Source organism: Zymoseptoria tritici, chromosome 4 (assembly GCF_000219625.1).
Source record: "Zymoseptoria tritici IPO323 chromosome 4, whole genome shotgun sequence".
Classification (NCBI taxonomy): domain Eukaryota; kingdom Fungi; phylum Ascomycota; class Dothideomycetes; order Mycosphaerellales; family Mycosphaerellaceae; genus Zymoseptoria; species Zymoseptoria tritici.
The window spans coordinates 1,074,707-1,097,935 of NC_018215.1; the positions used below are offsets into that span (position 1 = coordinate 1,074,707).

General features: G+C 54.1%; 5 protein-coding genes across 5 annotated transcripts; 3 read left to right on the forward strand and 2 right to left on the reverse strand.

Moving 5' to 3' along the window:
• Positions 1-64: 64 nt before the first annotated feature.
• SWDA2401 (COMPASS, Set1C complex protein) lies at positions 65-1,513 on the reverse strand (the record flags this gene model as incomplete). The annotated part of the gene is made up of 1 exon (XM_003853426.1): positions 65-1,513. The coding sequence occupies one exon, from the start codon at positions 1,511-1,513 to the stop codon at positions 65-67; it is 1,449 nt and encodes a 482-aa protein (XP_003853474.1).
• Positions 1,514-2,397: 884 nt separating this feature from the next.
• On the forward strand, positions 2,398-8,294 carry MYCGRDRAFT_99873 (DNA-directed RNA polymerase II subunit RPB1; the record flags this gene model as incomplete). The annotated part of the gene is made up of 4 exons (XM_003852892.1): positions 2,398-2,677; positions 2,740-2,810; positions 2,882-7,824; positions 7,877-8,294. The coding sequence occupies 4 exons, from the start codon at positions 2,398-2,400 to the stop codon at positions 7,902-7,904; spliced, it is 5,322 nt and encodes a 1,773-aa protein (XP_003852940.1).
• A 610-nt stretch (positions 8,295-8,904) lies between these two features.
• On the forward strand, positions 8,905-9,753 carry MYCGRDRAFT_70961 (uncharacterized protein; the record flags this gene model as incomplete). Its single annotated transcript, XM_003852893.1, has 1 exon — positions 8,905-9,753. One exon carries the CDS (start codon positions 8,905-8,907, stop codon positions 9,751-9,753), a length of 849 nt encoding a protein of 282 aa, XP_003852941.1.
• Positions 9,754-11,612: 1,859 nt separating this feature from the next.
• On the reverse strand, positions 11,613-15,231 carry MYCGRDRAFT_109057 (uncharacterized protein; the record flags this gene model as incomplete). The annotated part of the gene is made up of 2 exons (XM_003853425.1): positions 11,613-14,991; positions 15,047-15,231. The coding sequence occupies 2 exons, from the start codon at positions 15,229-15,231 to the stop codon at positions 11,613-11,615; spliced, it is 3,564 nt and encodes a 1,187-aa protein (XP_003853473.1).
• A 1,232-nt stretch (positions 15,232-16,463) lies between these two features.
• Positions 16,464-19,217, forward strand: MYCGRDRAFT_41117 (uncharacterized protein; the record flags this gene model as incomplete). The annotated part of the gene is made up of 3 exons (XM_003852894.1): positions 16,464-16,857; positions 16,900-18,611; positions 18,816-19,217. 3 exons carry the CDS (start codon positions 16,464-16,466, stop codon positions 19,215-19,217), a joined length of 2,508 nt encoding a protein of 835 aa, XP_003852942.1.
• Between the last annotated feature and the right edge of the window lie 4,012 nt (positions 19,218-23,229).

The window sequence follows — 23,229 nt, forward strand, 5'->3', positions numbered from 1 at the left end:
AGATTGAGGATAGAAGATGCACTTGAGCCAGTCAAGACATGCTTCTTTCCACATCCGGATGGTCTCAATCTCCACGTCGTCGCTTCGTACCAACATGACCGTTCGTCTCAATCTCGCCTTCGATATCGTCCTCTTCGTCTCCAAAGTCCATATCATCCGCTTGAGCAGTGCTTTTCCTCCGATACTGCCCTGTGCCGATCGCCACGATCTCATCCTCACTATCCGACTCGCCCATGTCCAGCAAGACAGGCATGCGGAATTCCTCGCCATCTTTAGCATCTCCTCCTTTGGCCAGTCGGCCCTCTCTCTCCAGCTGCAGCGCATCCACAGTGAGGACATCGACCTCCTCGTCCTCCTGGTCCAGTCGGCGTTTCTGCAGCTCAGTGATGTCGTGAATGTCGAATTCGTCTTCCTTCTCGATGTATTCCTCGTTCTCTTCCACTTCCACGAAATCAGGTGCCAACGCCGACCATCGCTGAGGGGTATTGATCGACCAGAGGTATATTTTCCCACTCTCAACCCCAGTCGCCGCCACAAATGGGCGAGTTGGATGCCACTCCACTGCACCTAGCTCTTCTCTCGGCCCTTCCAGAATCTTGACCAACGATCCATGACCTCGCTCCCAGATGTAGATGTCGTGATTCATCAAGGTCGACGCCATAACATAGTCGGCGTTGCTACTGAAGGCGACGTGATTCCATGACAGACGATTGACGACATCCTGAAACTTATGCTCGACTTCCAGATGAATGTCATCGTCCTGCAGTTTCGGGTTCGAGAGATCAGGCAGTTTGATCGTGCGGATGATTGTGTCGGATGCGTTAACGAGCAGGTCGCGGCCACTGCCACTCAACCGAATCAAGAGAATTGGTTTGCTGCAGAGTCGCGTGCTGTAGACTGTTTGCTGCGTCGTCGTGCTGATCACGTTCAACCAGCCCTTGGTCGTACCAGTGATGATGTGCGAGCCAGTAGGTGTAAAGGCTGCGACTGTTGTAAAGTGCTTCGCGTCGGCCTTCTCGCCGCTCTCCTCGTGTGGTGCACGCTTGGGCAAATTGGGTAGAGCCATCTGCTTGACGTTCGCGGCGTTCGTGAAGTCGGCCAGCACTGGCCTGTACTCATACAATGCGGCCACGCACATTTTGAAGTTTGACGGATGTAGCTCCGCAATGTACACCGGCGCACCCAGATTGATGGTCCGCAACCGACTGCCATCGTTGAGATCCCATAGTATGACCTTCCAATCTACGCTGCTACTGAGCAGATATCGGCCGCTCTTCTCCCATGACAGCGACTGTACTGTGCGTCCAGCTGTGTGACCTCTCAATTTACGCGCGACTCCGTTCGTTTCGAGGTCAAAGATCGCGATCGTTCCTTTGGCCGTACCGGAAGCGAGCAGGTCACCGCGGTGGGAGAACCGCATGCATACTGCCTGACCGGAAGACCGCAGTCGCGCGGTCAGAGTCTCGGGTATGTCCTGTGCGAGGAGGATCGGATCCGCTAGAGGGAGATTCATGCGTGCGGTTCGAAGTCGCGCCTGTAGAGGTGAGTCATCTGTGAATGCAATCGAGTGCTGTCACAGAAGTTCAGTCACAAGCAATAAGCGAGTGAGAGGTGGGCTCTCTTGTTCAAGTGCGGCTTGCTCTCACTGCATTCCTGACTTCGATGTTTGGTACAGTGAGCGGTCAACGACACGTGCACGTCGACAATCAGTCTTGCAGGCACCGAGTCAACCCTGTAATGACAGTGTCGCGAAGGAGGATTGAAGTCAGTCGAGGACAATCATTCGAGAAACAGACTTCCGGGGTTTGGCTGCGAGTAATTCCGCATCCTTGTTAGCTCCCGTCTGTCCCCGTCTGGCTTGGCACGGCAGGCGCGATCTTTGTAGCCGGCTTCGTCGACGCCGCTCCAACAAAAACATCACCGTCACATTCGACGTCAACCCATCGAATATCGCCCGGATCGCCGCGATATCGCCAGTATCACTCGACAACAATACGGGGAGACTCATTTGTTCGCGCTCAACTCGCCGGCGGGCCTGCGAATTGCGACAGAGCCATCCACGGCGCGCCACCTCAATACACCCATCATTACCGGCAGCAGCGCACCACGCGCATTCACTCCATCGACGGACATCACATACACGATCGAGCAGTCATAATAGGGTCACGAGAGGAGGATCTGAGGGTGCAAGGCGCGAAAGCGGCCTTCACTAAGGTTCGGCGCTGGTGACAGGGGACGCGGTGGTCAGTGAATAGCAAGAGCGTTGGGAAGTGAAGCGACGCTCGTGAATACAGAGATTGCCATCACAAGGCATCGCGAGACTTTTCCTGCGCAGTCCTCGACTTTGAAGAGCTTCAGAACATCCACTTCATTGGATTCCACAACCCGGCCGCAATTATGGCTACCTTCGCCCACTCGCAGGCGCCGCTGCGTACCGTGCAGGAAATCCAGTTTGGTCTTTTCTCGCCCGAAGAAATCAAGAATATGAGTGTCTGTCACATCGAGTATCCTGAAACAATGGACGAGCAGCGCAATCGGCCGCGCGAGAAGGGTCTGAATGATCCGAAGCTCGGCACCATTGACCGGAACACCATGTGCGCTACTTGCGGTGAAAGCCAGCAAGAGTGTCCTGGTCATTTCGGCCACATCGAGCTGGCGGCTCCGGTCTTCCACGTCGGTGAGTCGACCCACGATGGCGCGTGCTTCTCATCTATCAAATCTAACATGTCACGTGACTAGGTTTCATTACCAAGATCAAGAAGATCCTCGAATCGGTGTGCAACAACTGCGGAAAGCTCCTGGAAGATGAAGTAAGTAGAGGTTGATGTTTCGCGCGGTAAGTCTTGCATTTCTCATTACAGTGCTTACAAACCTTTTGCAGCGCAATCCTCAGTTTGCGCAGGCCGTGAAGATTCGGGACCCGAAGCGAAGATTCGAGCAAATCGCAAAGCTGTGCAAGTCAAAGATGGATTGCGCCATGGACGAGCCCGCTGATGCGAACGACGGCTTCGGTGAAGACCCCAAGAAGCCCAAGATTGCTGGTCACGGAGGCTGCGGCAATGTTCAGCCGACCATCCGAAAGGTTCAGCTGACGTTGACCGCGAGTACGAAGGTTGCAAAGTCCGAGGACGGCAACGAGGAGGGCGGCGTGGAGAAAAAGACCATCACCCCTCAGGTTGCCCTCGACCTCTTCAAAAAACTTCGCGAGGAGGATCTGCATCGTCTGGGTCTGAATGTCGACTACGCTCGACCGGAGTGGATGATCATGACAGTCCTGCCCGTTCCTCCCCCGGCTGTGCGCCCGAGTATCTCGGTTGATGGCACAAGCCAGGGTATGCGTTCAGAAGACGACTTGACATACAAGTTGTCTGACATCATTCGCGCAAACTCCAACGTCCGACGTTGTGAGCAGGAGGGCTTGCCAGCACACGTTCGCGAGGAGTTTTTCGGTCTACTCCAATACCACGTTGCCACCTATATGGACAACGACATCGCTGGGCTGCCTCGGTCGATTCAAAAGAGTGGGCGCCCTCTCAAGGCGATTCGCGCACGCCTGAAGTCCAAGGAGGGGCGTCTTCGAGGTAACTTGATGGGCAAGCGTGTGGACTTTTCTGCTCGAACCGTGATCACCGGTGACCCCAACCTAGATCTCGATCAAGTTGGAGTGCCTAGGTCGACCGCTCGAGTCTTGACCTTTCCGGAGCGCGTCACAGTCTACAACATCCACAAGATGCAAGAACTTGTTCGCAATGGACCGGACCAGCACCCCGGGGCTAAGCACGTCATCCGCGAGGATGGCTCTCGTATCGACTTGCGATACCACAAGCGTGCGGGTGAGATTCAGCTCCAGCTCGGCTGGATTGTCGAGCGACACATCGTTGATGGAGATTACATCATCTTCAATCGACAGCCGTCGCTGCACAAGGAGTCCATGATGGGTCATCGAGTCAAGGTCATGCCTTACTCCACCTTCCGCATGAATCTCTCAGTCACATCGCCATACAACGCCGACTTTGACGGTGACGAGATGAACTTGCACGTGCCCCAAGGACACGAGACCCGCGCGGAGGTCGCCAATCTCTGCGCCGTGCCACACAACATCGTCTCTCCGCAGAAGAACGGACCTCTGATGGGTATTGTGCAAGATACCATGGCTGGCTGCTGGATGATGACGAAGAAAGATGTCATGATCGACTACCAAGAGCTGATGAACATTCTGCTATGGGTGCCTTCGTGGGATGGTGTAGTTCCGCCTCCCGCCATCATCAAGCCACAGCCTCGATGGACTGGCAAGCAAGTGGCATCGCTCTTCTTCCCCCCTGGTCTCAACTACTTCATGCCCGCATCCAAGAACGACGACAACCCGCACGAGGAGAAGAAGGAGATTCTCGTCCAGAATGGCGAGATCATGTGGGGCCGAATCTGGAAGCAGGTGGTTGGTGCTTCGCAGAGTGGTGTTGTTCACTACATCTTCAACGATCGCGGTCCCGAGGCAGCGGTCGAGTTCTTCAGCGGGTGCCAGCGCATTGTCTGCCACTGGATGCTTCATCACGGCTTCAGTGTAGGCATCGGTGACACCATCCCGGATGATCACATGGTGGGCGAGATCGAAGGCGCCATTGTCGAAGAGAAGCTTCAAGTCGACAAATACGTGGAACAGGTGCAGTCAGACGCCATGGAGACACTGCCTGGTATGACAATCCGCGAGACTTTCGAGTCGCAGACCAAGGCTGCCCTCGACAATGCTCGAAACAAGGCTGGTGACGCAGCTTTCGCCCTGATGAAGTCGTGCAACAATGTCGGAGTCATGGTCAACTCGGGCTCCAAGGGTTCCAGCACGAACGTCTCCCAGATGACCGCCGCAGTGGGACAGCAGTCTCTCGAGGGCAAGCGATTGCCGTTCGGCTTCAAATACCGTGTGTTGCCCCATTTTCCAAAGGACGATTACTCGCCGGCATCACGAGGATTTGTCGAGAATTCTTATCTTCGTGGCCTCACCCCCCAGGAGTTCTTCTTCCACGCCATGGGTGGTCGAGAAGGTCTGATTGATACCGCTGTCAAGACTGCCGAGACTGGATACATTCAGCGTCGTCTTGTCAAGGCGCTGGAGGAGATCATGATCAAGTACGATGGCACCGTTCGAAACTCGCTCGGCGACATCCTGCAATTCACGTACGGAGAAGACGGTCTCGATGCGACATACATCGAGTCCCAGCACATCAACACGATCGCCTCCTCGCACGGGCAGTTTGATCGCAAGTACAAAATCGACGTCATCAGCCAGAACAAGGAATTCGCGCTGACTCCTGCCAACCTGGAAATGGCTGCCGAGCTCATTGGCGATGTCGAAATCCAGCAGCTGTTCGACCAAGAGTACGAGGCCATCAGCAATGACAGGCAGAAGATTCGAAATGGTCTTGACGATCCTGAAGAGAAGCGCTACTTGCCACTGAACATCAATCGTATGATTCAGAACGCGCGGAATAAGTTCAAGATCAACGATAACAGCAAGAGCGACCTTGACCCACGGGAGACCATTCCCAAGATTCAAGCCTTGCTCGACCGCCTCATCGTCATTCGCGGTGACGACTCCTTGTCTCAGGAGGCAGACATGAACGCCACACTTTTGTGCAAGGCCATGTTCCGCTCTCGCTTGGCATTCAAGCGTCTGGTCAAGGAAGATAAGCTCAACAAGCTTGCGCTTGACAATGTCCTTGGCGATCTTGAGAACAGATTCCTGCGTGCTCTTGTCAACCCTGGTGAGATGGTGGGTGTTCTCGCAGCTCAGTCGATTGGCGAACCCGCTACGCAAATGACGCTCAACACTTTCCATTTGGCTGGTGTGACTGCAAAGACTACAACCAAGGGTGTGCCTCGTCTCAAAGAAATTCTCAACGTTGCCGAGAACATCAAGACGCCCAACATGAAAGTGTTCCAGGATCCAGCGCACGGTCTCACGCAGGAAGGAGCCAAGAATCTTCGGTCCATGATCGAGCACACCAGTCTGCGCAACGTCACGGACGTCACTGAGATCTACTATGATCCAGTCATCGAAGACACTGTCATTCAAGCTGACCACGACATGGTTGAGTCGTACTTTATCATTCCGGAAGAGAGCGAGCGGCCTGAATTGCAGAGCAAGTGGTTGCTCCGTATTGTGCTTGGTCGTCGCCAGCTTCTCGATAAGGGCTTGACTGTGACCAATGTGGCCGACAAGATCAAGGAGGTTTTCGGCGGAGATGTTGCGGTCATCTTCTCCGATGACAACGCCGATGAGCAAGTCATCCGTGTTCGCATGATCACTGGCGGACGCGACAAGGAGAATGAGTCCGAAGAGGAGCAAGAAGACACCCTCAAGCGCCTTGAGGGACACATGCTGGACACTGTCGTGCTTCGTGGAGTGTCCGGCGTCAAGCGTGCTTTCGTCTCGAACGAAGCGAGAATGATCACAATCGAAGATGGCTCGCTTGTCAAGAGCAACAGCGTCGAGGCATGCAAGGAGTGGCTCCTCGACACTGATGGTGTGAACCTCAAGGACGTCTTGGCAGTTGAGGGCGTTGATTCCACCCGCACGACTTGCAATCACTTCCAGACCATCATGAAGGTGTTTGGTATTGAGGGTGTTCGGGCATCGTTGATCAAGGAGTTCAAGGATGTGCTGACCAACGACGGTTCCTACGTCAACCACCGCCACATGGCCATCCTCTGTGATGTGATGTGTGCGCGAGGAGAGCTGATGGCTGTCACTCGACATGGTATCAACCGTGCCGACACTGGCGCGCTGATGCGTTGTTCTTTCGAAGAGACTGTCGAGATCTTGTTTGACGCTGCCTCATCTGGCGAGCTCGACGACTGCCGCGGTGTGTCCGAGAACATCATTCTGGGACAACTTGCGCCCAGCGGTACTGGAGAATTCGACATGCTCCTCGACACGGAGATGCTCAAGTCAGTCGCACCAACTCAGCGTGCTATGCATTCTGGTATCGGTGTCGGTGCTGGCTCTCCCGAGGGCGCCATGACGCCTTACGACATCGGCTCGCCTTTGGCAGACGGCGGTTACGCAGGTCCTGACTACGGAGCCAGCTTCTCACCTATCATCAACCCTGGTCAGGACGAGGGTGGTGGCCTCACTGCTTACGGCGGCGGCTTCGATGGTGGTATGAGCCCGTACCGCGGCGGCATGAGCCCTGGCTATGCTCCCACGAGTCCGTTCAACAGTGGAGGCTTTTCGCCCACTTCGCCTGCCTATGGCTACTCTCCCACCTCTCCTGGCATGGCTGGATACTCGCCGACCTCTCCTGGCCAAGGCATGACCAGCCCGGCGTATCAAGTCACATCTCCCCAGTTCTCACCCGCGAGCCCAGCCTATACGCCAACATCACCGACGTATTCGCCCACATCGCCAGCATACAGCGGTGGCAGCAAGATTTCTCCCACATCGCCATCCTACTCACCGACATCGCCGTCGTACTCCCCAACCTCTCCCTCATACTCTCCTACATCACCCAACTACAGCCCGACCTCACCTGCGCATGCCCCTGGCAGCGCTACCTCTCCGAAGTACTCCCCAACTTCACCGACGTACAGTCCGACGTCACCCGCATACAGCCCGACGTCGCCGACTTACTCGCCGACAAGTCCGAAGTATGGTAGCGGTGTTGGCGCGAGCGGTGCCTCGCCGACTTCGCCGACATACAGCCCAACATCGCCGGTGTACAGCCCGACCAGCCCTGCTCAGAATGGGTACTCACCAACCTCGCCCGGGCAGAAGCAGAGCCCGACGAGCCCGCAGTACAGCCCAACCAGCCCGCAATACTCTCCGAAGTGAGTACATTGGTCTTGTAGGCTTAATCTACACATACTGACGCGAACACAGCTCGCCGCAAGATAACTCAGGATCGTGAACGGCTCGGAGAGAATTTTGATTCGCACATGGAAGAGCACCCAGCACCCACGCGACTCGGAAGGCGTTCTCTTCGCTGAGCCCACGTTTGCACCGATGATCGATGGATTGTACTGGACACGCCTCTTTACACTTTTTATCACCCTGTACAACAACGAACTTCGAAAGCGTCTGGTTTCATGGAGCATACGGATCGGCGTTCAATTGCTTTTGGTTTGCAATTATTAGATTTTGCGCGTCTCGGAATAGACAATGAGCTGCGAATGAGCGAGAAAATACCACATCCCCACAACAAAAAAGAAGATCCGAAGGGGACGGGTGGGCGGAGAACTTCGATGAAGCGATGATTTGGCGGTCTTTCGTTTCGCGGGAAGAAAGATCGGAGTGGAATGACGCCTTACAGAATGGAATTCTCTCTTTTCTGCTTTTTGGGCCGTGGTGTGCTTAGGACTGCGTTCCTCAGGGAGATGGACGCCAGTAGAGGCATTGGTGGATGATATCTGGATGCTTGTGAAGGAGGGAGAGAGGAGAGAGGAGAGAGCGATCAGAATGAATACGAAGTCGAATATCGTCGTCGTGTTTAGATAATCTGAAAATGCAAATGCGGCCTCGACGCTGCTGGTTTGCAATCACTGTCTGCTCGATCATGTTATTCTCCAAAAGTGATGTGTTGTGAGTGTGAACCATTGATGATTGCAGGTGAGAAATTTCGATCTCGAAATTTTGAACTTCGACCTCACTCCTCACTTCATGCTCGTCCTTGAAGCCGAACAATTTGTGAAACCAACACCATCTTCTCGCAAGACCTCCCAACAATCGAGGATCTTGTGCTCTTGGTGGTACTGCAAATCAAGATTGACAAGCACAAGCGAAAGACTATGATGAAAACGTGAAGTCTCCTCCGCCAAAATTCAATACCCAGCTTGAATGTCCATACCAGGAGAAGACCAGCACTGCCAACAAAGCATCCATCTTCCCAGAGTCCCCTCCCGCCTCCCAAGATGGCCAACACCGAGTTCGGCTACGTCCGCGCCTTCGAACAACCCGATGCCCTCCCTCTCTCCAACTGGCTAGTAATCCGCATCGACGGCCGGGGCTTCAGCAAACTCTGCAAGAAATACGCCTTTACCAAACCCAACGACCTCCGCGCCTTGCATCTCATGAACGCCGCGGCGACCCAAGTCGTCAAATCCTTCGTCGACATTGTTCTCGCATACGGACAGTCGGACGAGTACTCCTTCGTGTTCCACGAGTCGTGCACTCTCTTCGAACGGCGGGCGGCGAAATTGGCGACCTCGGTGGCGACGATGTTCACGGCGGAGTATTGTATGTTGTGGGGAGAGTTCTTCCCGCCGGAAGTGAAGTTGGAACGGCCGTGGCCGACGTTTGATGGACGATGCGTGGCGTATCCGAAACGGAAGATTTTGCGGGACTACTTGAGTTGGAGGCAGGCGGATTGTCATATCAACAATTTGTATAATACGGTGTTTTGGGCGTTGGTGGAGCAAGGTGGGTTGAGTGGGACGCAGGCGGAGTTGGAGTTGAAGGGCACGGTGAGTGGAGATAAGAATGAGATTTTGTGGAAGAGGTTTGGGATTAATTACAATGCTGAGGAGGAGATTTTCCGCAAGGGGAGCGTGGTGTATCGGGCGTTTGATGAGGTGGATGAAAAGGGAGGGGAGGGTGGGAAGAAGGGGGATCCGAATAGTCGGAGTCAGGTTGAGAAGGAGAAGAAGAAGAGGGCGAAGGCGAGGGTTGTGGTGGAACATGTTGATATTATTGGGGATGGGTTTTGGGAGAAGAGGCCGTATATCCTAGCGGCGAAGAGAGGGGAGGACTATGATGAGTGAGAAGCAGAGGCTCATTGGTTCCTTTGCGTTGGGAGTGACGGCTACTGCTATGAACACAAGCGCCGCACAACCTTCAGCCTGGCTACAGCCATCTCCATCGACCTTGAGCAAGTGTGTGTGTCTGGCTCTCCCACAAAGACGCTTCCACGACGCAGTCTTTGGATTATCGACAGACATCCCGACGTGCATCAGCAGAAGCAGATCACACGACTGCCGCCAACATGCCGCAAAACATCCCACCTCCGAGTCCTCCACCACGCAACCCTCAGGACGACCGGGACATGTTGACCAAACTCATCACCCACCACCTCCCAAACTCATCACCCACCACCTCCCAAACTCATCACCTCCCCCAAAACAACCACAAATCCAACCAACACAAACGTCCTCACCACGCTCTCACTTCTCGCTCCTCGGCCAGGTCCATCTTCTTTCGCTTCACCACAGCCAGAGTCTCCGCCCTGCTCTGCCGACTCACTCGACATCCCTCTCGCATACCAATCCAAACCACAAATCACGCCCGTCACGATCGCCACTCTCGCGAAGTCGACGAGCGCTGCGAACCATAGCGTTGGACCCGATGTGTTGGCGAGGAACCAGACTGATGCGAGGAGAGGCAGGAAAGGGAGTGCGGTGGGTGAAGTGAGGTGTGAGTGCGTTGTTGTTGGGTAGTGTTGATCGTGCTTGGAAGGCTTATTGGTTGTGCCGAAGGATCGTGAGGGTGGTCGTTGTTGTTGCGGAGAGAGGAGTTGGTATGCTGCTTGACGCGCGAGTTGAGAGCGTGAAGGAGTGGAATAGAGTTTTTCCGTCGTCGTGGTCGTCGTGGTCGCCGTGGTCGTCGCCATGATGTTTCTTCCGGTTTGTGGCCGATGTGTGAACTCGGGAAGAGACTGGCGCTCGTTATGTGCTGCTCCTAGCTTGTGGCTTGTGACTCAACAGCGCAAGCAGTGGTATGGCGATGAGTTCGTCGTTATGGAGCTGGATTATTCTTCCTCGGAGACGGTGAATGATCGTGCGTGTTATGTGTTTGCGACAGAAGCTCGTAGAGAAAGACGACCAAGATCGACAGACAGCAAACGCCAACAGTGGAGACGGTTCGAGAGAGCTCTCGACTCACACCCTGCATGTATGTGCAGCATGCAAACGCACGTGCGGTGGAGAAGAAGTACTTATATACAGACGAACTCCATGCCCATACCGAGCCGCATCACCCTCGGCGAATCAGCGAGTGTTCGTTGTGTTGGGATATAACAGACATGTTGAACACTTGGAAAAAGGGCTGTGCTATGCATACAACAGATCAATTGCGATTGAATGCTACCTTACTGAATGTTCGCCGTGACTATGTCTGTCGCTTCTTCTGAAAGTACTCGGACTGCTCGGTCAGACATGGCAGGGTTGATCCATCCATCTCCAGTCCCCCTCCATGTGGAACAAGCAAGCAGCACTAGTCAACCATGAGATATCAGCTTATTCCCTTGTAAATCTGTAGATCGAATGAGAAGAGCGACAACGCATTCCTGCAGCACCAGCACCATTGCGCATGAACGGAAAACCACGACAACGAACGAGAGTCATCTCAGCGAGAGGTTCGAAAGAGCGGGGAGCTGCATCTGACTTGCATGTATACATGCACCTCGCATGCATGTATCCGGAACAGTGTGGAGCAACGTCCACGTCTGTGCTCTTTCACATGCGTTCCCGCCGCTACCGCTGCTGGCATGTGACAATGAAGATTCATTCTAGGCATGCCTGAGGACTTGGACGGGACAGGCCCTCCGTCGCACTGTAACGATTGATCACTACACATCCATAGGCCGTCAGATATACACAACGCCACCACCACCAGCTATCCACACTTACTCCCTCTCCTCCCTCTCCTCGTCCCCAGTAACGCCCTCCTCACTAGTCGTGACGCTCACCGCACTAGCCCCCTTCTTCGAGCTCCCTCCTCCAAATTTCAACACATTGCCCCACCCCCTAACACTCCCTCTCTTCCCCTCTCCACCACCACTTTCCTTCAAATTCCCGCTACTGCTGCCCAAACCCGCAGAATCATCGAAACCCGCTTCTTCACCCGGCGTACTCAACCCGGGAGATCCGGGCAAGTCCCGCACAGAGGTGTCAAGACGACTCCGCTCGCGCTTAAAAGTCGGCAGCGTGAATTTACCTCCGGCCGAACTCTTCCTCGTGAGTTTCTGCATGAAACTTTCTTTGCTGGTAGAGGAGCCGAGCATGGGGCTAGGCTGGGCGCTTCCTGTTCCTCGTCCACCTTCCGCTCCCGGCGTGGCGATGTCGGACATACTCCCACTCACCGTCCTCGCGAGGTCGTACGAGTTACGACCTGATTCGGCGATGGAAGACGCAGTGGTGACCGAGTAGGTGTCTCGTGTATCCCGCGACTTGCGGGATGTTGTGGGCGAGACATCATGCTCGGCGACATCAGTATGATTCTCGAGGTGTTGATGAGAAGACGATGAAGCGATGGTCGAGGGCGCGGAGTCCTTGGACCGCAAGCGCATGCTGGAGAAGAAGGACTTGAAATCTTTCGCGTTAGGATTGAGCTTCGCGTCGGGAGAGGCGGTGGAGTCGTCTTCATCAGCAGCGATGGCGGAGGTGGACGATGTGGATGGGAGGACGGCGGGCGCTTTTCCGGCTTTCTTCGATCCGGGAGGAGGCTTACTTCCTATCGGACCGAGGTGCCGGGCCCGGTCGCGAGAGTCGTGCATGTCCGAGTCTTCGTCTTCCATGATGTCTGCGGGAGGGCCGGAGTTGCCGTATTGCTGCGATGGGCGACGGGAAGGGTGGCGGGAGCCGAAGATGCGGGACTGCTGGCCGACGGGGATATTCCAATTTGTCGCGCCGAATGCGAGAGGGCTGCTTCTTGCGCCTCCACTCGCTGCGTCCGCAGACGGCCAAGTGTCGACGCCCCAGCGACTGCTATCGAAGGAAGGGCGAGGGAGCTCACTGGAGTGGGTGGACCCAGGTCTGGGAGAGGCAGGTCTACGTCCCAGGCCGGTGAAGGTACTCGGCCAGCCATCACCACCACTTTTTTCCTTGCTAAAGATGCCAAACGCTCGACTTCTAAGCGATGCGCCGGCTCCAGATCGAGGTTGTGATGGTCCTTCAATGGGTCCTTCGCTGGGGTAGGAGCCGCTGGCGAGGGTGCCTGAAATACTACTGTTGCGTTTCCTACTAGCGGATTCGAGACCAGGGATGCCTCCGTCTTGACGTGGCATGGAGTGGCTCTGCGCCTTACCCAGAGCCAGGCCATCATCGGCGTCGGAGACATTTTTAGCTCGTTGCTTGATCCCGAACATGCCACTGAATCGACTACCCGTTGAGACCATGCCGCTGCCACTAGCAGCGCGGTTCGATCGTGTCGAACGGACAGACCTCCGATCGGCGTCGATGAGGTGCTCTGGAGATCCCATGTGGAGGTTGAGTTGACTGGAGAGGGGACTGGCGAGAATGCTCTGGGCTCGACTACTCCTTCCAGATTGCGGCGAGGTAGGATATGGGTCCTGCATCACTTGATTGGACATTCCAGGAAGAGACCCAAGACCAGGAAGCGGCGTGATAAATCTGTCGTTATCTCCTTCGCCGAACAGATCAGCTGGGAGGAGATCTGCTCCGGCTCCAGGACTCATCAAGGCGCCTCCTGTCAGCCTATCTCGATCTTCATCTGACATGGTCATTCCGTCCGTAGGCTGGCTGATGGTCATCCCGTTGTGGATGTTGAGGAATGCTGCGCCAGGGAAGGCAGTGCTCGTCAAGCTCGGACCGAAAGCACCACTGCTAAGAGGAAAGTTGGTAAGACGAGGACTGTCCGATGAGCTGTGTCCGCTTTGTGCTCGACGACTCCTCTGGCTGTCACCACGTCGGATTTGGCGGTCTTGCGTGGTCGGTGGAGAGGTGTACTGCGTGGCTTCCTCCTGCCTGCGCTTAGCCTGCAGAGTCTGGAGGTAGTTCTGCTGCTCCGCATACAAGCGTTTGGCCTGCTCCAGCTTTTGCACGGTCATGCCGTATTGCTGTTGCATCAACAGCACTTGTCCGTCCCACATTCTTTGAGCTTCGGCGTCCTGTTGCAATTGCTGCACCAAATTCGTCTCTGGTTCGGCACTATTCGGGGAGCCATTCTTCATAGCACGCTCCATCTTCTTGATCTCGGTACTCTTCTCCCTGACCTCATCATCCAACGCCTTGACCAGAGCAGCCTCGTCGGCTTGGCGGACCCGCAACTTCTCCTTCTCCTGCTCTGCCTCCTCCAAATGACTGGCTTTTTCTTGTCGAATGCGTTCGACATCCGCCTTCATCTCCTCGGTCTCGCGCTGCCAGCGAATGATATCGTCCTTCAATTTCTGTCGATCCTGCTTCTTCTGCTGGAGGATCCGCTCGTGTTTCGATCGCTCATTCTGTGCAGCAGTGTTCTGTCTTTCCAAAGTGTTGACCTCTCTCTTCAAATTCCGGCTCGCCTTTTCCTTTTCCGCCGCTTCCGTCCTCAGCTCATCCCGTTCCTTGATCAGCTCTTCTTTCTGATTGACCTCCTCCTCCTCTTCCTCCCGAGCTTGCTTCTCTGCTTCATCGGTCTCCTTGCGAATGGCATCGAGTCTTTCCGTCAACTGCTGAATGGTCTCTGCTCCTTCAGGCGCCTCGGTCTCCTCGGCCGAAGATTCCCGCCTGTCCACTTGCATTGCCGATGAATGACGGCTCGCGTTCAAGCTTCTTCTTTGGCCAGAGCTGACTTCTCTCGACATGGGCACGGCATCAGGAGCAGCGGGTGCAATGTCCTTCAGTCCACGATAGGGCCTCACTCGCGGGACGGGTTCGTGGGCAGTATCATGATCGGTGTCCTGCCCATCGGGAGCGGCGACATAGAAGTCACCCGAATCGGCCGGCTTCGTGCGGAAGCGGATCGGTTCACTTTTGGAGCTGAATTCGATATTGTTGACTAGGGATACCCTCACGACGTAGAAACAGCCCGGGCGAAGACCTGTGATTGTCGCAGCCGACTCGTGTACAGGAAGTGTATCAATAATCACGGCGCCGTTCAGGTGTATCTCGTATTTCAAAGACGTCTTATGCTTTTGTTTCTCCGGGAGAGACCAATGAATCATGGCACCGTCTGCCTTGACACTCGCGAGGTCGATGAGGGGAGCTGGCGGGATGTCGAAACCGAGGAGAGCAGCGAGTTCCTGGAGCGGCGTGCTCATGACCTGATAGGCGCGATAGAACAGCCTGCACAGCATTCGTCAGAGAGTGCAAGGCTGCAACAAGAAGTGTCAAGACATACCATGACATGGCCACGAAGACGATGACGGGCTTGAAGTAGAAGGCCAAGGGCAGGCCAAAGGTTTGCAACATGGTGAGAGCGTGGGAGAAGTAGACATTGTCTATGGGAACCTCGCTGGCGATTTGATCGGCTCTGGCGAAGAGTTGGGGAAAGCGAGGTCGTGAAGGCGGTCTGGGGACGGTCATGGCGGGTGGAGTAGCAGCCGCATCGAGATGGCGGGGATGATGCTGTGAGAGCGAGGGCGGGCGTTTGAGGGTAGTGGATATCTAGCGATTGATCGTGTATCGTGGATCCATGGTAGAGAAGGCAGTCGTCGGTGGAGGAGTGTGGAACTAATAAAGAATAGGACTTGGATGTCTGGTTTTGCGGACTTCTGCAGTGAAAAGAGCGGAAGCTTTCGCAAGCTCCCGCGCGCCACAGGAGAAGAAGCAGCCTCACCCCACATTTTCACCCAGCGGTGCAGAACATGTGCCGAATGGATAGACCGAGACAGACTTCCACCTGCGATATACAATGAGACCTCCAGCTTGATGGCAGCCGACTTCGACTTGAAACGATGGTTGTATGAACATCGAGATGATCCATGGATGTCCAGCTCGAAATTGATGGAGGTCGTCAAATATTGATGCTCTTCGTTGATCATTCCAACCTTTTCCGAGGACCACTGGACCTCCAACGCTCTTCAAAGTCACGGTCTAGAGAGAGTCATGGCTTCTCATCTTCAGACTCGTCTATAGGAATCACGCTCTTGAACAATCCGAGGCACATGCTCTTCAAGACTACCTACAAGCCACCCCTGCCAGCATCTCGATCATCACCCGCGTAGGGCTGAGAGCTCTCTTGTTCAGCCGGGCATCTTCCCTCCCAATCCGTTCACACCTGACGACTCTTCTCGGTCCTTGCAATCACATGGACCGTTGATGTTTCTTCGTAGTCTTCCTGTGCTTCCGTCGTCTTCATGTTCACAACTCATCATCAGCAACATTGTCCCAACACCTTTGTTCATATTCGGCAGGTCGTATACCTCTTCAGCTAGCGTCGGCCGTAAATGACGTTGGCCTGGCGCATCTGATGACCTTCTGAAGAGGATCCCGAATCCCGATGCGCGTGGGAGAAACAAGACTTCACACCGCGAGACCCGAACATCTCCCTTTCTCACCGACGACATCATCCGAGCTCTCCCTCCACCACCTCGACTGAATTCACGTCTCTCGCTCACCGTCTTTGCCCGGACCTGTACCACATCCTCCATCATCGTCGACCCCACCAATCCTCTCGTTGCTTGCGCGTTCGGCTCGGCTTTTAAGCAACAACAATCACTTGACATTCGGTGCACGAGATACACTCGAATTGAGTACAACCTACACCAAGACGGTCTTGTCTCCGTCCTCCGCCTATCGAAACCACCTCCCTCACAATGCAATACGTACGAGCCGTCTCCGGAGCCGTATCTTCGACCTGGAATAGCATCAACCCAGCGACCCTCTCCGGCGCCATCGATGTCGTTGTCGTTGAACAAGCGGATGGCTCCCTCGCCTGCTCACCTTTTCACATCCGCTTTGGCAAGTTCAGCTTACTACGACCACACGAGAAAAAGGTCGAGTTCCGCGTCAATGGAGAAAAGAAGGACTTTCCGATGAAGCTGGGAGAAGGAGGAGAGGCATTCTTCGTCTTTGAGACACAAGATAGCGTGCCGGAAGCATTACAAACGAGTCCGCCCGTGTCGCCCGTATCGAGCCCGGAGATGAAAGCGAGTCCACCGCAAACGCCAGCATTGCAAGAACCGGATCCATTCGATCTGGAGTCTTCGAGTCTACCTCAAGATGGTCTGCGGCAACCTCCCAAAGGACGAGAACGGAGTACTACCGATGCGAGGTCACAGCGCGCACCAAGCCTTGCTCGGAGAGCGCAGAGTGATCTAGGCGAAGAGTTGACACCCATTTCGAGCTCTCCTCCTGGAACCTCTCAACGGCGTCTCTCTGGAGACTTTACACGGTTCGAAGGTCTACAGGCTCCTCCACTGGATCGACAGATTTCCGACTCGGCGATACCTGCAGCGAGAGCAGCGATCGAGAATTCTCTCGAAACCAGCGAGCTCATATTTTCCGCGAATTCGGAACGAGCTCCTTCACCTCTGCCAATTGAGACGGATCGGCCAAGTAGTGCAGTATCAGCAGAACAAGAAGAGGCAAGAGCACGAGCAATGGCGTTATCAAAAAAGCTGTGGACATCCAACATCAGCAATCAAGTCACAGAAGCTGGCGATCTCATGCTGGACATGACGAGCTACAAGAGTGGAAATATGGAGGCTCTGCAGGCAGAGGGTATTGCGAGACAGTTACTATCACAAGAGTTGGATGGGCCGTATGATATCGGTGCTCTGATCGGTGCGGACGAGAAGGGCAACATCTGGATCTACAGCAGTGAGGAAGCAAAGGAGGCAGCGAATAAACGAGCTGCAGCAGCAGCAGGACTGGGCTCGTTCAACCCAGCCGCCTACGCATCCGCCGACGCCCTCTCCGACCCAGGCTACCACAGCGATGATGCCCGCAGTAACGATTCCAAGCCCGACTACATCAACAACCACAACCATACTCACGCGCGACGCGACTCCGATAGTGCCGTAGGAATGGGCTCACAACCCTCATCTCCAGGAGGCGCTGGCGATCCAAACAAAAACTACGCCAAAACTCTCCGCCTCACCTCTGACCAGCTCAAGACCATGAACCTTCAACCCGGCGGCAACAGCATGTCCTTCACCGTCAACCGCGCGACCTGCACCGCCAATCTATGGTACTGGCACCACGACGTCCCCATCGTCATTTCCGACATTGATGGCACCATCACCAAATCTGACGTTCTAGGCCACGTCCTCAACACACTCGGCCGCGACTGGACGCACTCCGGTGTGGCGAAGCTCTACACCGAAATCGCCTCCAATGGCTACAACTTCCTCTACCTCACCTCCCGCTCCGTCGGTCAAGCGGACACCACCCGCGCGTACCTCAACGGCGTCGTACAGGAAGGCTTCCGCCTCCCTAAAGGCCCCGTCATCCTCTCTCCAGACCGCACCATCGCCGCCCTCCGCCGAGAAGTCTACCTTCGCAAACCCGAAATCTTCAAAATGGCCTGTCTGCGTGACATCATGGCGCTCTTCTCCGGCCACGGCGGCGCACAAAACGTGACTGACACAGCCGTCGAAGCAGGCTTGAAATCCCTCCAATCGAAAGGCGGAGGTGGTGGAGGAAAAGCCCACTCCTCCTCTCCTTTCTACGCCGGCTTCGGCAACCGCCTGACTGACGCCTTGAGCTATCGATCCGTCAACATCCCGAGCATCCGCATCTTCACCATTAACTCCAACTCGGAAATCTCACTCGACTTGCTAAGCTTGAATAATTACAAAACCGCCTACTCCACCATGCGCGAAATCGTCGACCACTACTTTCCTCCCGTCGGACTTCTCGTCAAAGGTGGAGGGGAAGAATATACTGACTTCAATTACTGGCGCGAACGACCGCTGGATGTTTGGGACTTCACCGACTCGGAATCAGAAGACGAGGACCCCGTGATTGAAAAGGCGGCGCTGGGGTTGCAGAATGTTCCCAGCGCTGGAGGAGCGGGTAGCGTTTTGAGTGAGGATGAGGGCATGACGGAAAGTCTATACCTCGACGCGGAGGGCGGGCGGGGCAGGTTCAGTCTCGACCAGAGCGTCGCGGGGGAGAGCATGTTGGAGACGGAAGGGGAGTATGAGGACATGGAGAATTCGGAGTTGGTGGAGAGCGAATACGGATATGATGAGGAGGGGCAGAGTCAGTACGAAGAGGAGGATGTGTATGCGGCGGGGGATGAGGAGGAAGGGTATGAAGTCGGCGAAGAGGGAAGGGAGGAGACGAGTGTTGGTGGGGTGGACGGTGCGGGGGAGGTAGTGCCCCCGCCGAGACCGCAGACGCCGGATATGAATCTCAGTCCGCACGCGAGTGCGAGGAGGTTGTTGGCTGAGGCGGAGAGGACGCCGCGGATGGGAGATGAGAGGAGGAGGAGGAGGGATAGTAGTGATGACGGGGTGGAAGGGGGTGTGAGTTCACGAAGGACGGAGGATAGTGCGAGTGGACTTGAACTTACGAGTCTGAAGGAGGGTGCTGGAGGAAGAAAGACGGGGTGGAAGAAATAGATGAGGCTGGAGTATATCGATACAGAGACGGGGCGTTCTGAGACTTAGCGTAGCGTTGCATTGAAGATGAATGAGAAAGAGAACGATTGTCGTCAAGGGCACCGAGTGTCATCGAGCCTTTTTGATCCGACCACGTCGAAAGTCTGGAAGCGATTGCCCATTCCTTCAACGCGGACGGTCGGGAGGCAGAGGGATAATGATGAGAAAAGACGGCAAAGATTAGATTTCCTTGCGCACGCTCTTGATGGGGCCTTGAGCTGGTTCGAGAAGGGTGCGTTGGTCGACGTTTGGAGCGCTCTCGTTTCCCTCTCCTTGATGCGGGACACGGACTGGACACGAACATCATGCGATGCGATGAGACGACTCTGCGGATGGGACGCGGGACGCTTCGACGACATTCGATGGGTCAATTTGAACATATATCTATCCAGCAGAGGATGTATTCGCAGGCGTCAGCTACCCTGGGTGCTTGCGGGTGATCTGGCTCCCATCATCATCGGCGATGGGCGGTATCTGAGCTTGTCGAAGTGGAGGCTGGATCCAGTCGTCGTATCATGAGACGCATTTCCACTTCATGAAGACAAGTCCACTCGGAGAGTATCCGGCTGCACAGTGAAGGCATGTTGCTGGGAGCTTTGACCGACGGATGGTGCCAAGGTCTTTCTGATCCTGACGGTGTCGTTGGAGCTGTTCGCGTCTCGAAGGAGCCGCAGAGAAGGCATATCACAGCACTGCCGTTTGGTTCTGGCGAGAGAAGCCTGTCGACTCCCGCACACCACACGTCAGCTCGAACCTTTCTCTCCCGCGCTTTGCGAGGCGACTCTGTGGGCTTCGGCGAGAGACTGGCGGTGCGAGATGTCGTCGACGTGGGGATTTGGGCCCGGCCCCGATGAGCCAGCTGTCGTGTCTTTCGTATCATGAGATGGGTTAGCGCGGGGAGGGTGGTTCGTCGTACGATTGTCACATCAAGCTCGGCAGTGTATCACATGCTGTCAGCGAGGCGGACAGATGAGTGGTGAGAGGACCGAACAAGGAATGCTGCGCCGACAGAACCCGCGACAATGCCAATGCACGTTTCGAGGCAATGCTGAGACCTCTCCGAAGACAGCGTCCATGTTCCGTCAGTGGACGCTTCTAATCATTTACGCAGGAGACGTCCTCTTTTTTGGCAATTGCACGGGCCAGAGCACACAGTGGTCACCCCCTGAGAGGTTCGACAGGCATCTGCAGGTTCCCGGTCGGGCAAGGGAACCGACGAGATGACCTTCTCAGGACACCCCTGACTCACCCACCCCTCGAACCCCAGGATTATTTCACTTCAAGTCCCTCATATCCCCCGTTGTTAATCATAGCCTCACTCATTTTTATTCATAGCCTCAGCTAGTCACGTGCACGGGACTCGAATCCACGCGTGTCGCGTTTCTTACCTGTTTTTGCAGTAATCTTAGACGCGTTTTGATCGCTGTCCTATGCCCTCGTCGTCGCCGTAGTATACTATGCCTCCTATTGTTTCTGCTGTATCCGGCTCTACTACTACCGCTATAGCTAGCTCTACCGCCGCGCCGCCGTCTACCTACGAACGCGCGTTTCTTAATAAGGATAAGGATAAGGATAAGGATAATAGTAATATGCCGTAGGAGGAGTTCGACATACTAGAGCTATAGGAGAAGGAAGAGGTATTAAAGGAGCGCGAGATGCGCGGTGTCTATAAGGAAATTAGTTAGCGGAAGGATATCGATAAGGGTAGTAATGTTAAAGAAGCTAGCGCCGGTAGTGTTATTATTTCTAAGAGCGTTACCGCCGCCGGTAGTATTATTGTTTCTTAGAGCGTTACCGCCGCGCGGATTTAGGTCGATAAGAGCGCCTTCTTAATCGGCGGTAGTAGTTACCGCGCATCTTATTTTAATGCTATTGCTCCGCTAGTCGTCGAAGGGCTCCGATTCCCTTTATAGGAAGCTACTAAAGTATAGCTCTATAACTATACTAAGGAGACTAGCTAGGAGGCTGTTTATTCGAAGGGGCCGGATAAGAAGGGCGGTGTTGTTATTAGTTAGAGGTAGATCTATACGAAGGGTGTTAGTAACGCTAATATAGTTAAGAGAAGGGTAGGACTCGATGCCGCTAGTATTACTATTATGCGCGAGTCGTCCTCGAAGAAGACTAGCTATACTATATCGGTAATAGTGTCGAAGGTTAATAGGAAGTTAGCTAGCTCTAAGTAGAAGATATCCCTTAGTCGCCTTCTAGTCTACAACTACGCTAGTAGTAAGGCTATCGGACTACTACTATATCGCCGCAAAGGTCGAGGAGCTAAGATGCTCGAGTTTCTCGCTAACATACGTAAGGCTAGTATATCCGCGAAGGAGTGCCGTTACTAATATAAGAAGTAGTTCGGCGGTAACTCTATAACTCTATAGCTAACTCGCGACGTTTATAACGCATAGTATGTGTCACAGGGTGCAGCCCTGTTCCTGCTCTTAGTACATTTAGTTATGCTTTGTTAGCGTTTACGAGCAGTCCTCGTCGGTCTTCTACCTTCGACTTCGGACTCTCGTTCCTTCTTTCTTAGTTATAGACACTTTACAATCTTACGTTCGCATTACGTTCCTAAGTCCCGTGTTATAAGTGTCTGTCGCTTTAAACTACCCTAACTATCGATAAGTTCGCATAGCTACCGTAGTCCGATTCTATAAGGACTGCCTCTCGAAGGCTTATAAGGACCACGGACTAAAGACAAGGACAACGAGACTGCGCAACGCCGCCTTACCTCTAATAACACGGGTAAGGATTAAGAGACTGTAAGCGCAGACTCTATATAAGGTAAGGACATCTCTCTTCTTTTAGAGTAAGATTCTCGTAAACTCCGCATTTTTCGTAACAAGACTCCGACCTCTTTAGAACACGAACTACAGACTACAGCAATTAACGACCTTTAGGTTAGCCCTATATAGAAAGCTTCTCTTCTTGCGCAGACTAAGAAACCTCGGAATCGACAAGGCGCACGTTTACGTAGCAGCAAGTTACGCGTTAGAATAGCTCCGAACACTTAGAACACTTAGAGCAGCTTTACCTCTGCGTTCTAGAGCTAACCGGCAACAGAACCTAGCTAGCCGAACACGATAGCGGGTAACGACAGCTTCTTCGAGGACGAATCCGATCGCTAGTTAAGCGCTCGACTCGCCTCCGCCTCCTAATAGAACAAACCCTCTTAGGTTCGAACCCTGGATAAAGAGCAGGGATTAGACACTAAACAAGAACAAGAACGCACGAGCGAGGAATATAAAGGCGCAATCGACCTGTCGGATCTTATTCTACTTGTTAAGACCGGCACTAGTACTTAGACGGTCTAGAAGTATCCTAAGGATTACTTCTAGATTAAGGACTCTTAGGACCTCGTTACTAAGGTTAAGGCATACCCGGAGCGCTTCTATACGGTGCTCTATCGCGTACGTAAGTGGCTTAATTAGATAAAGACGGTAATTAATACCTATAAACAGGACGTAGTTGCGCATTAGAAGGAGAAGACGGACTTTAAGAGCGCGGAGGCTAGGTACATCGTACGCCTAGGCAGGGCTAAGCAGAAGCGCGAAGAGGCACTTCGCTTTATTAAAGGACTCGACAAGGAGGTCGCTAACTAGAAGAGCAAGTTTTCCTCTACGTCTAATAACCTCGAGATAGTTTAGGACGAGGTAATAGATTTAAAAGCGGACATTGCCGGCCTAAACGATAAGATCGAGTTTATAGTTAACTACTTTAAGGCCAACGGTAGAACTAAGGAGGACTAGATAAGGGCTACTACAAAGACGCCTAATCTTCGTAACCGCTTCGCGAAGTCTAAGGGACGCAACACCTCTACATCTAAGGGCCCTACTCTTAAGGACGACACTTCGGAATTCGCTAAGGAGTTCGACGATAATAAACTCGCTCGTATAATGCGCCGTACGTAGAACGAAAGCACTTAGAACGTAAATAAGGGCGCTTAGAACGCTCGCGGTCCGAACACTTACGCTAC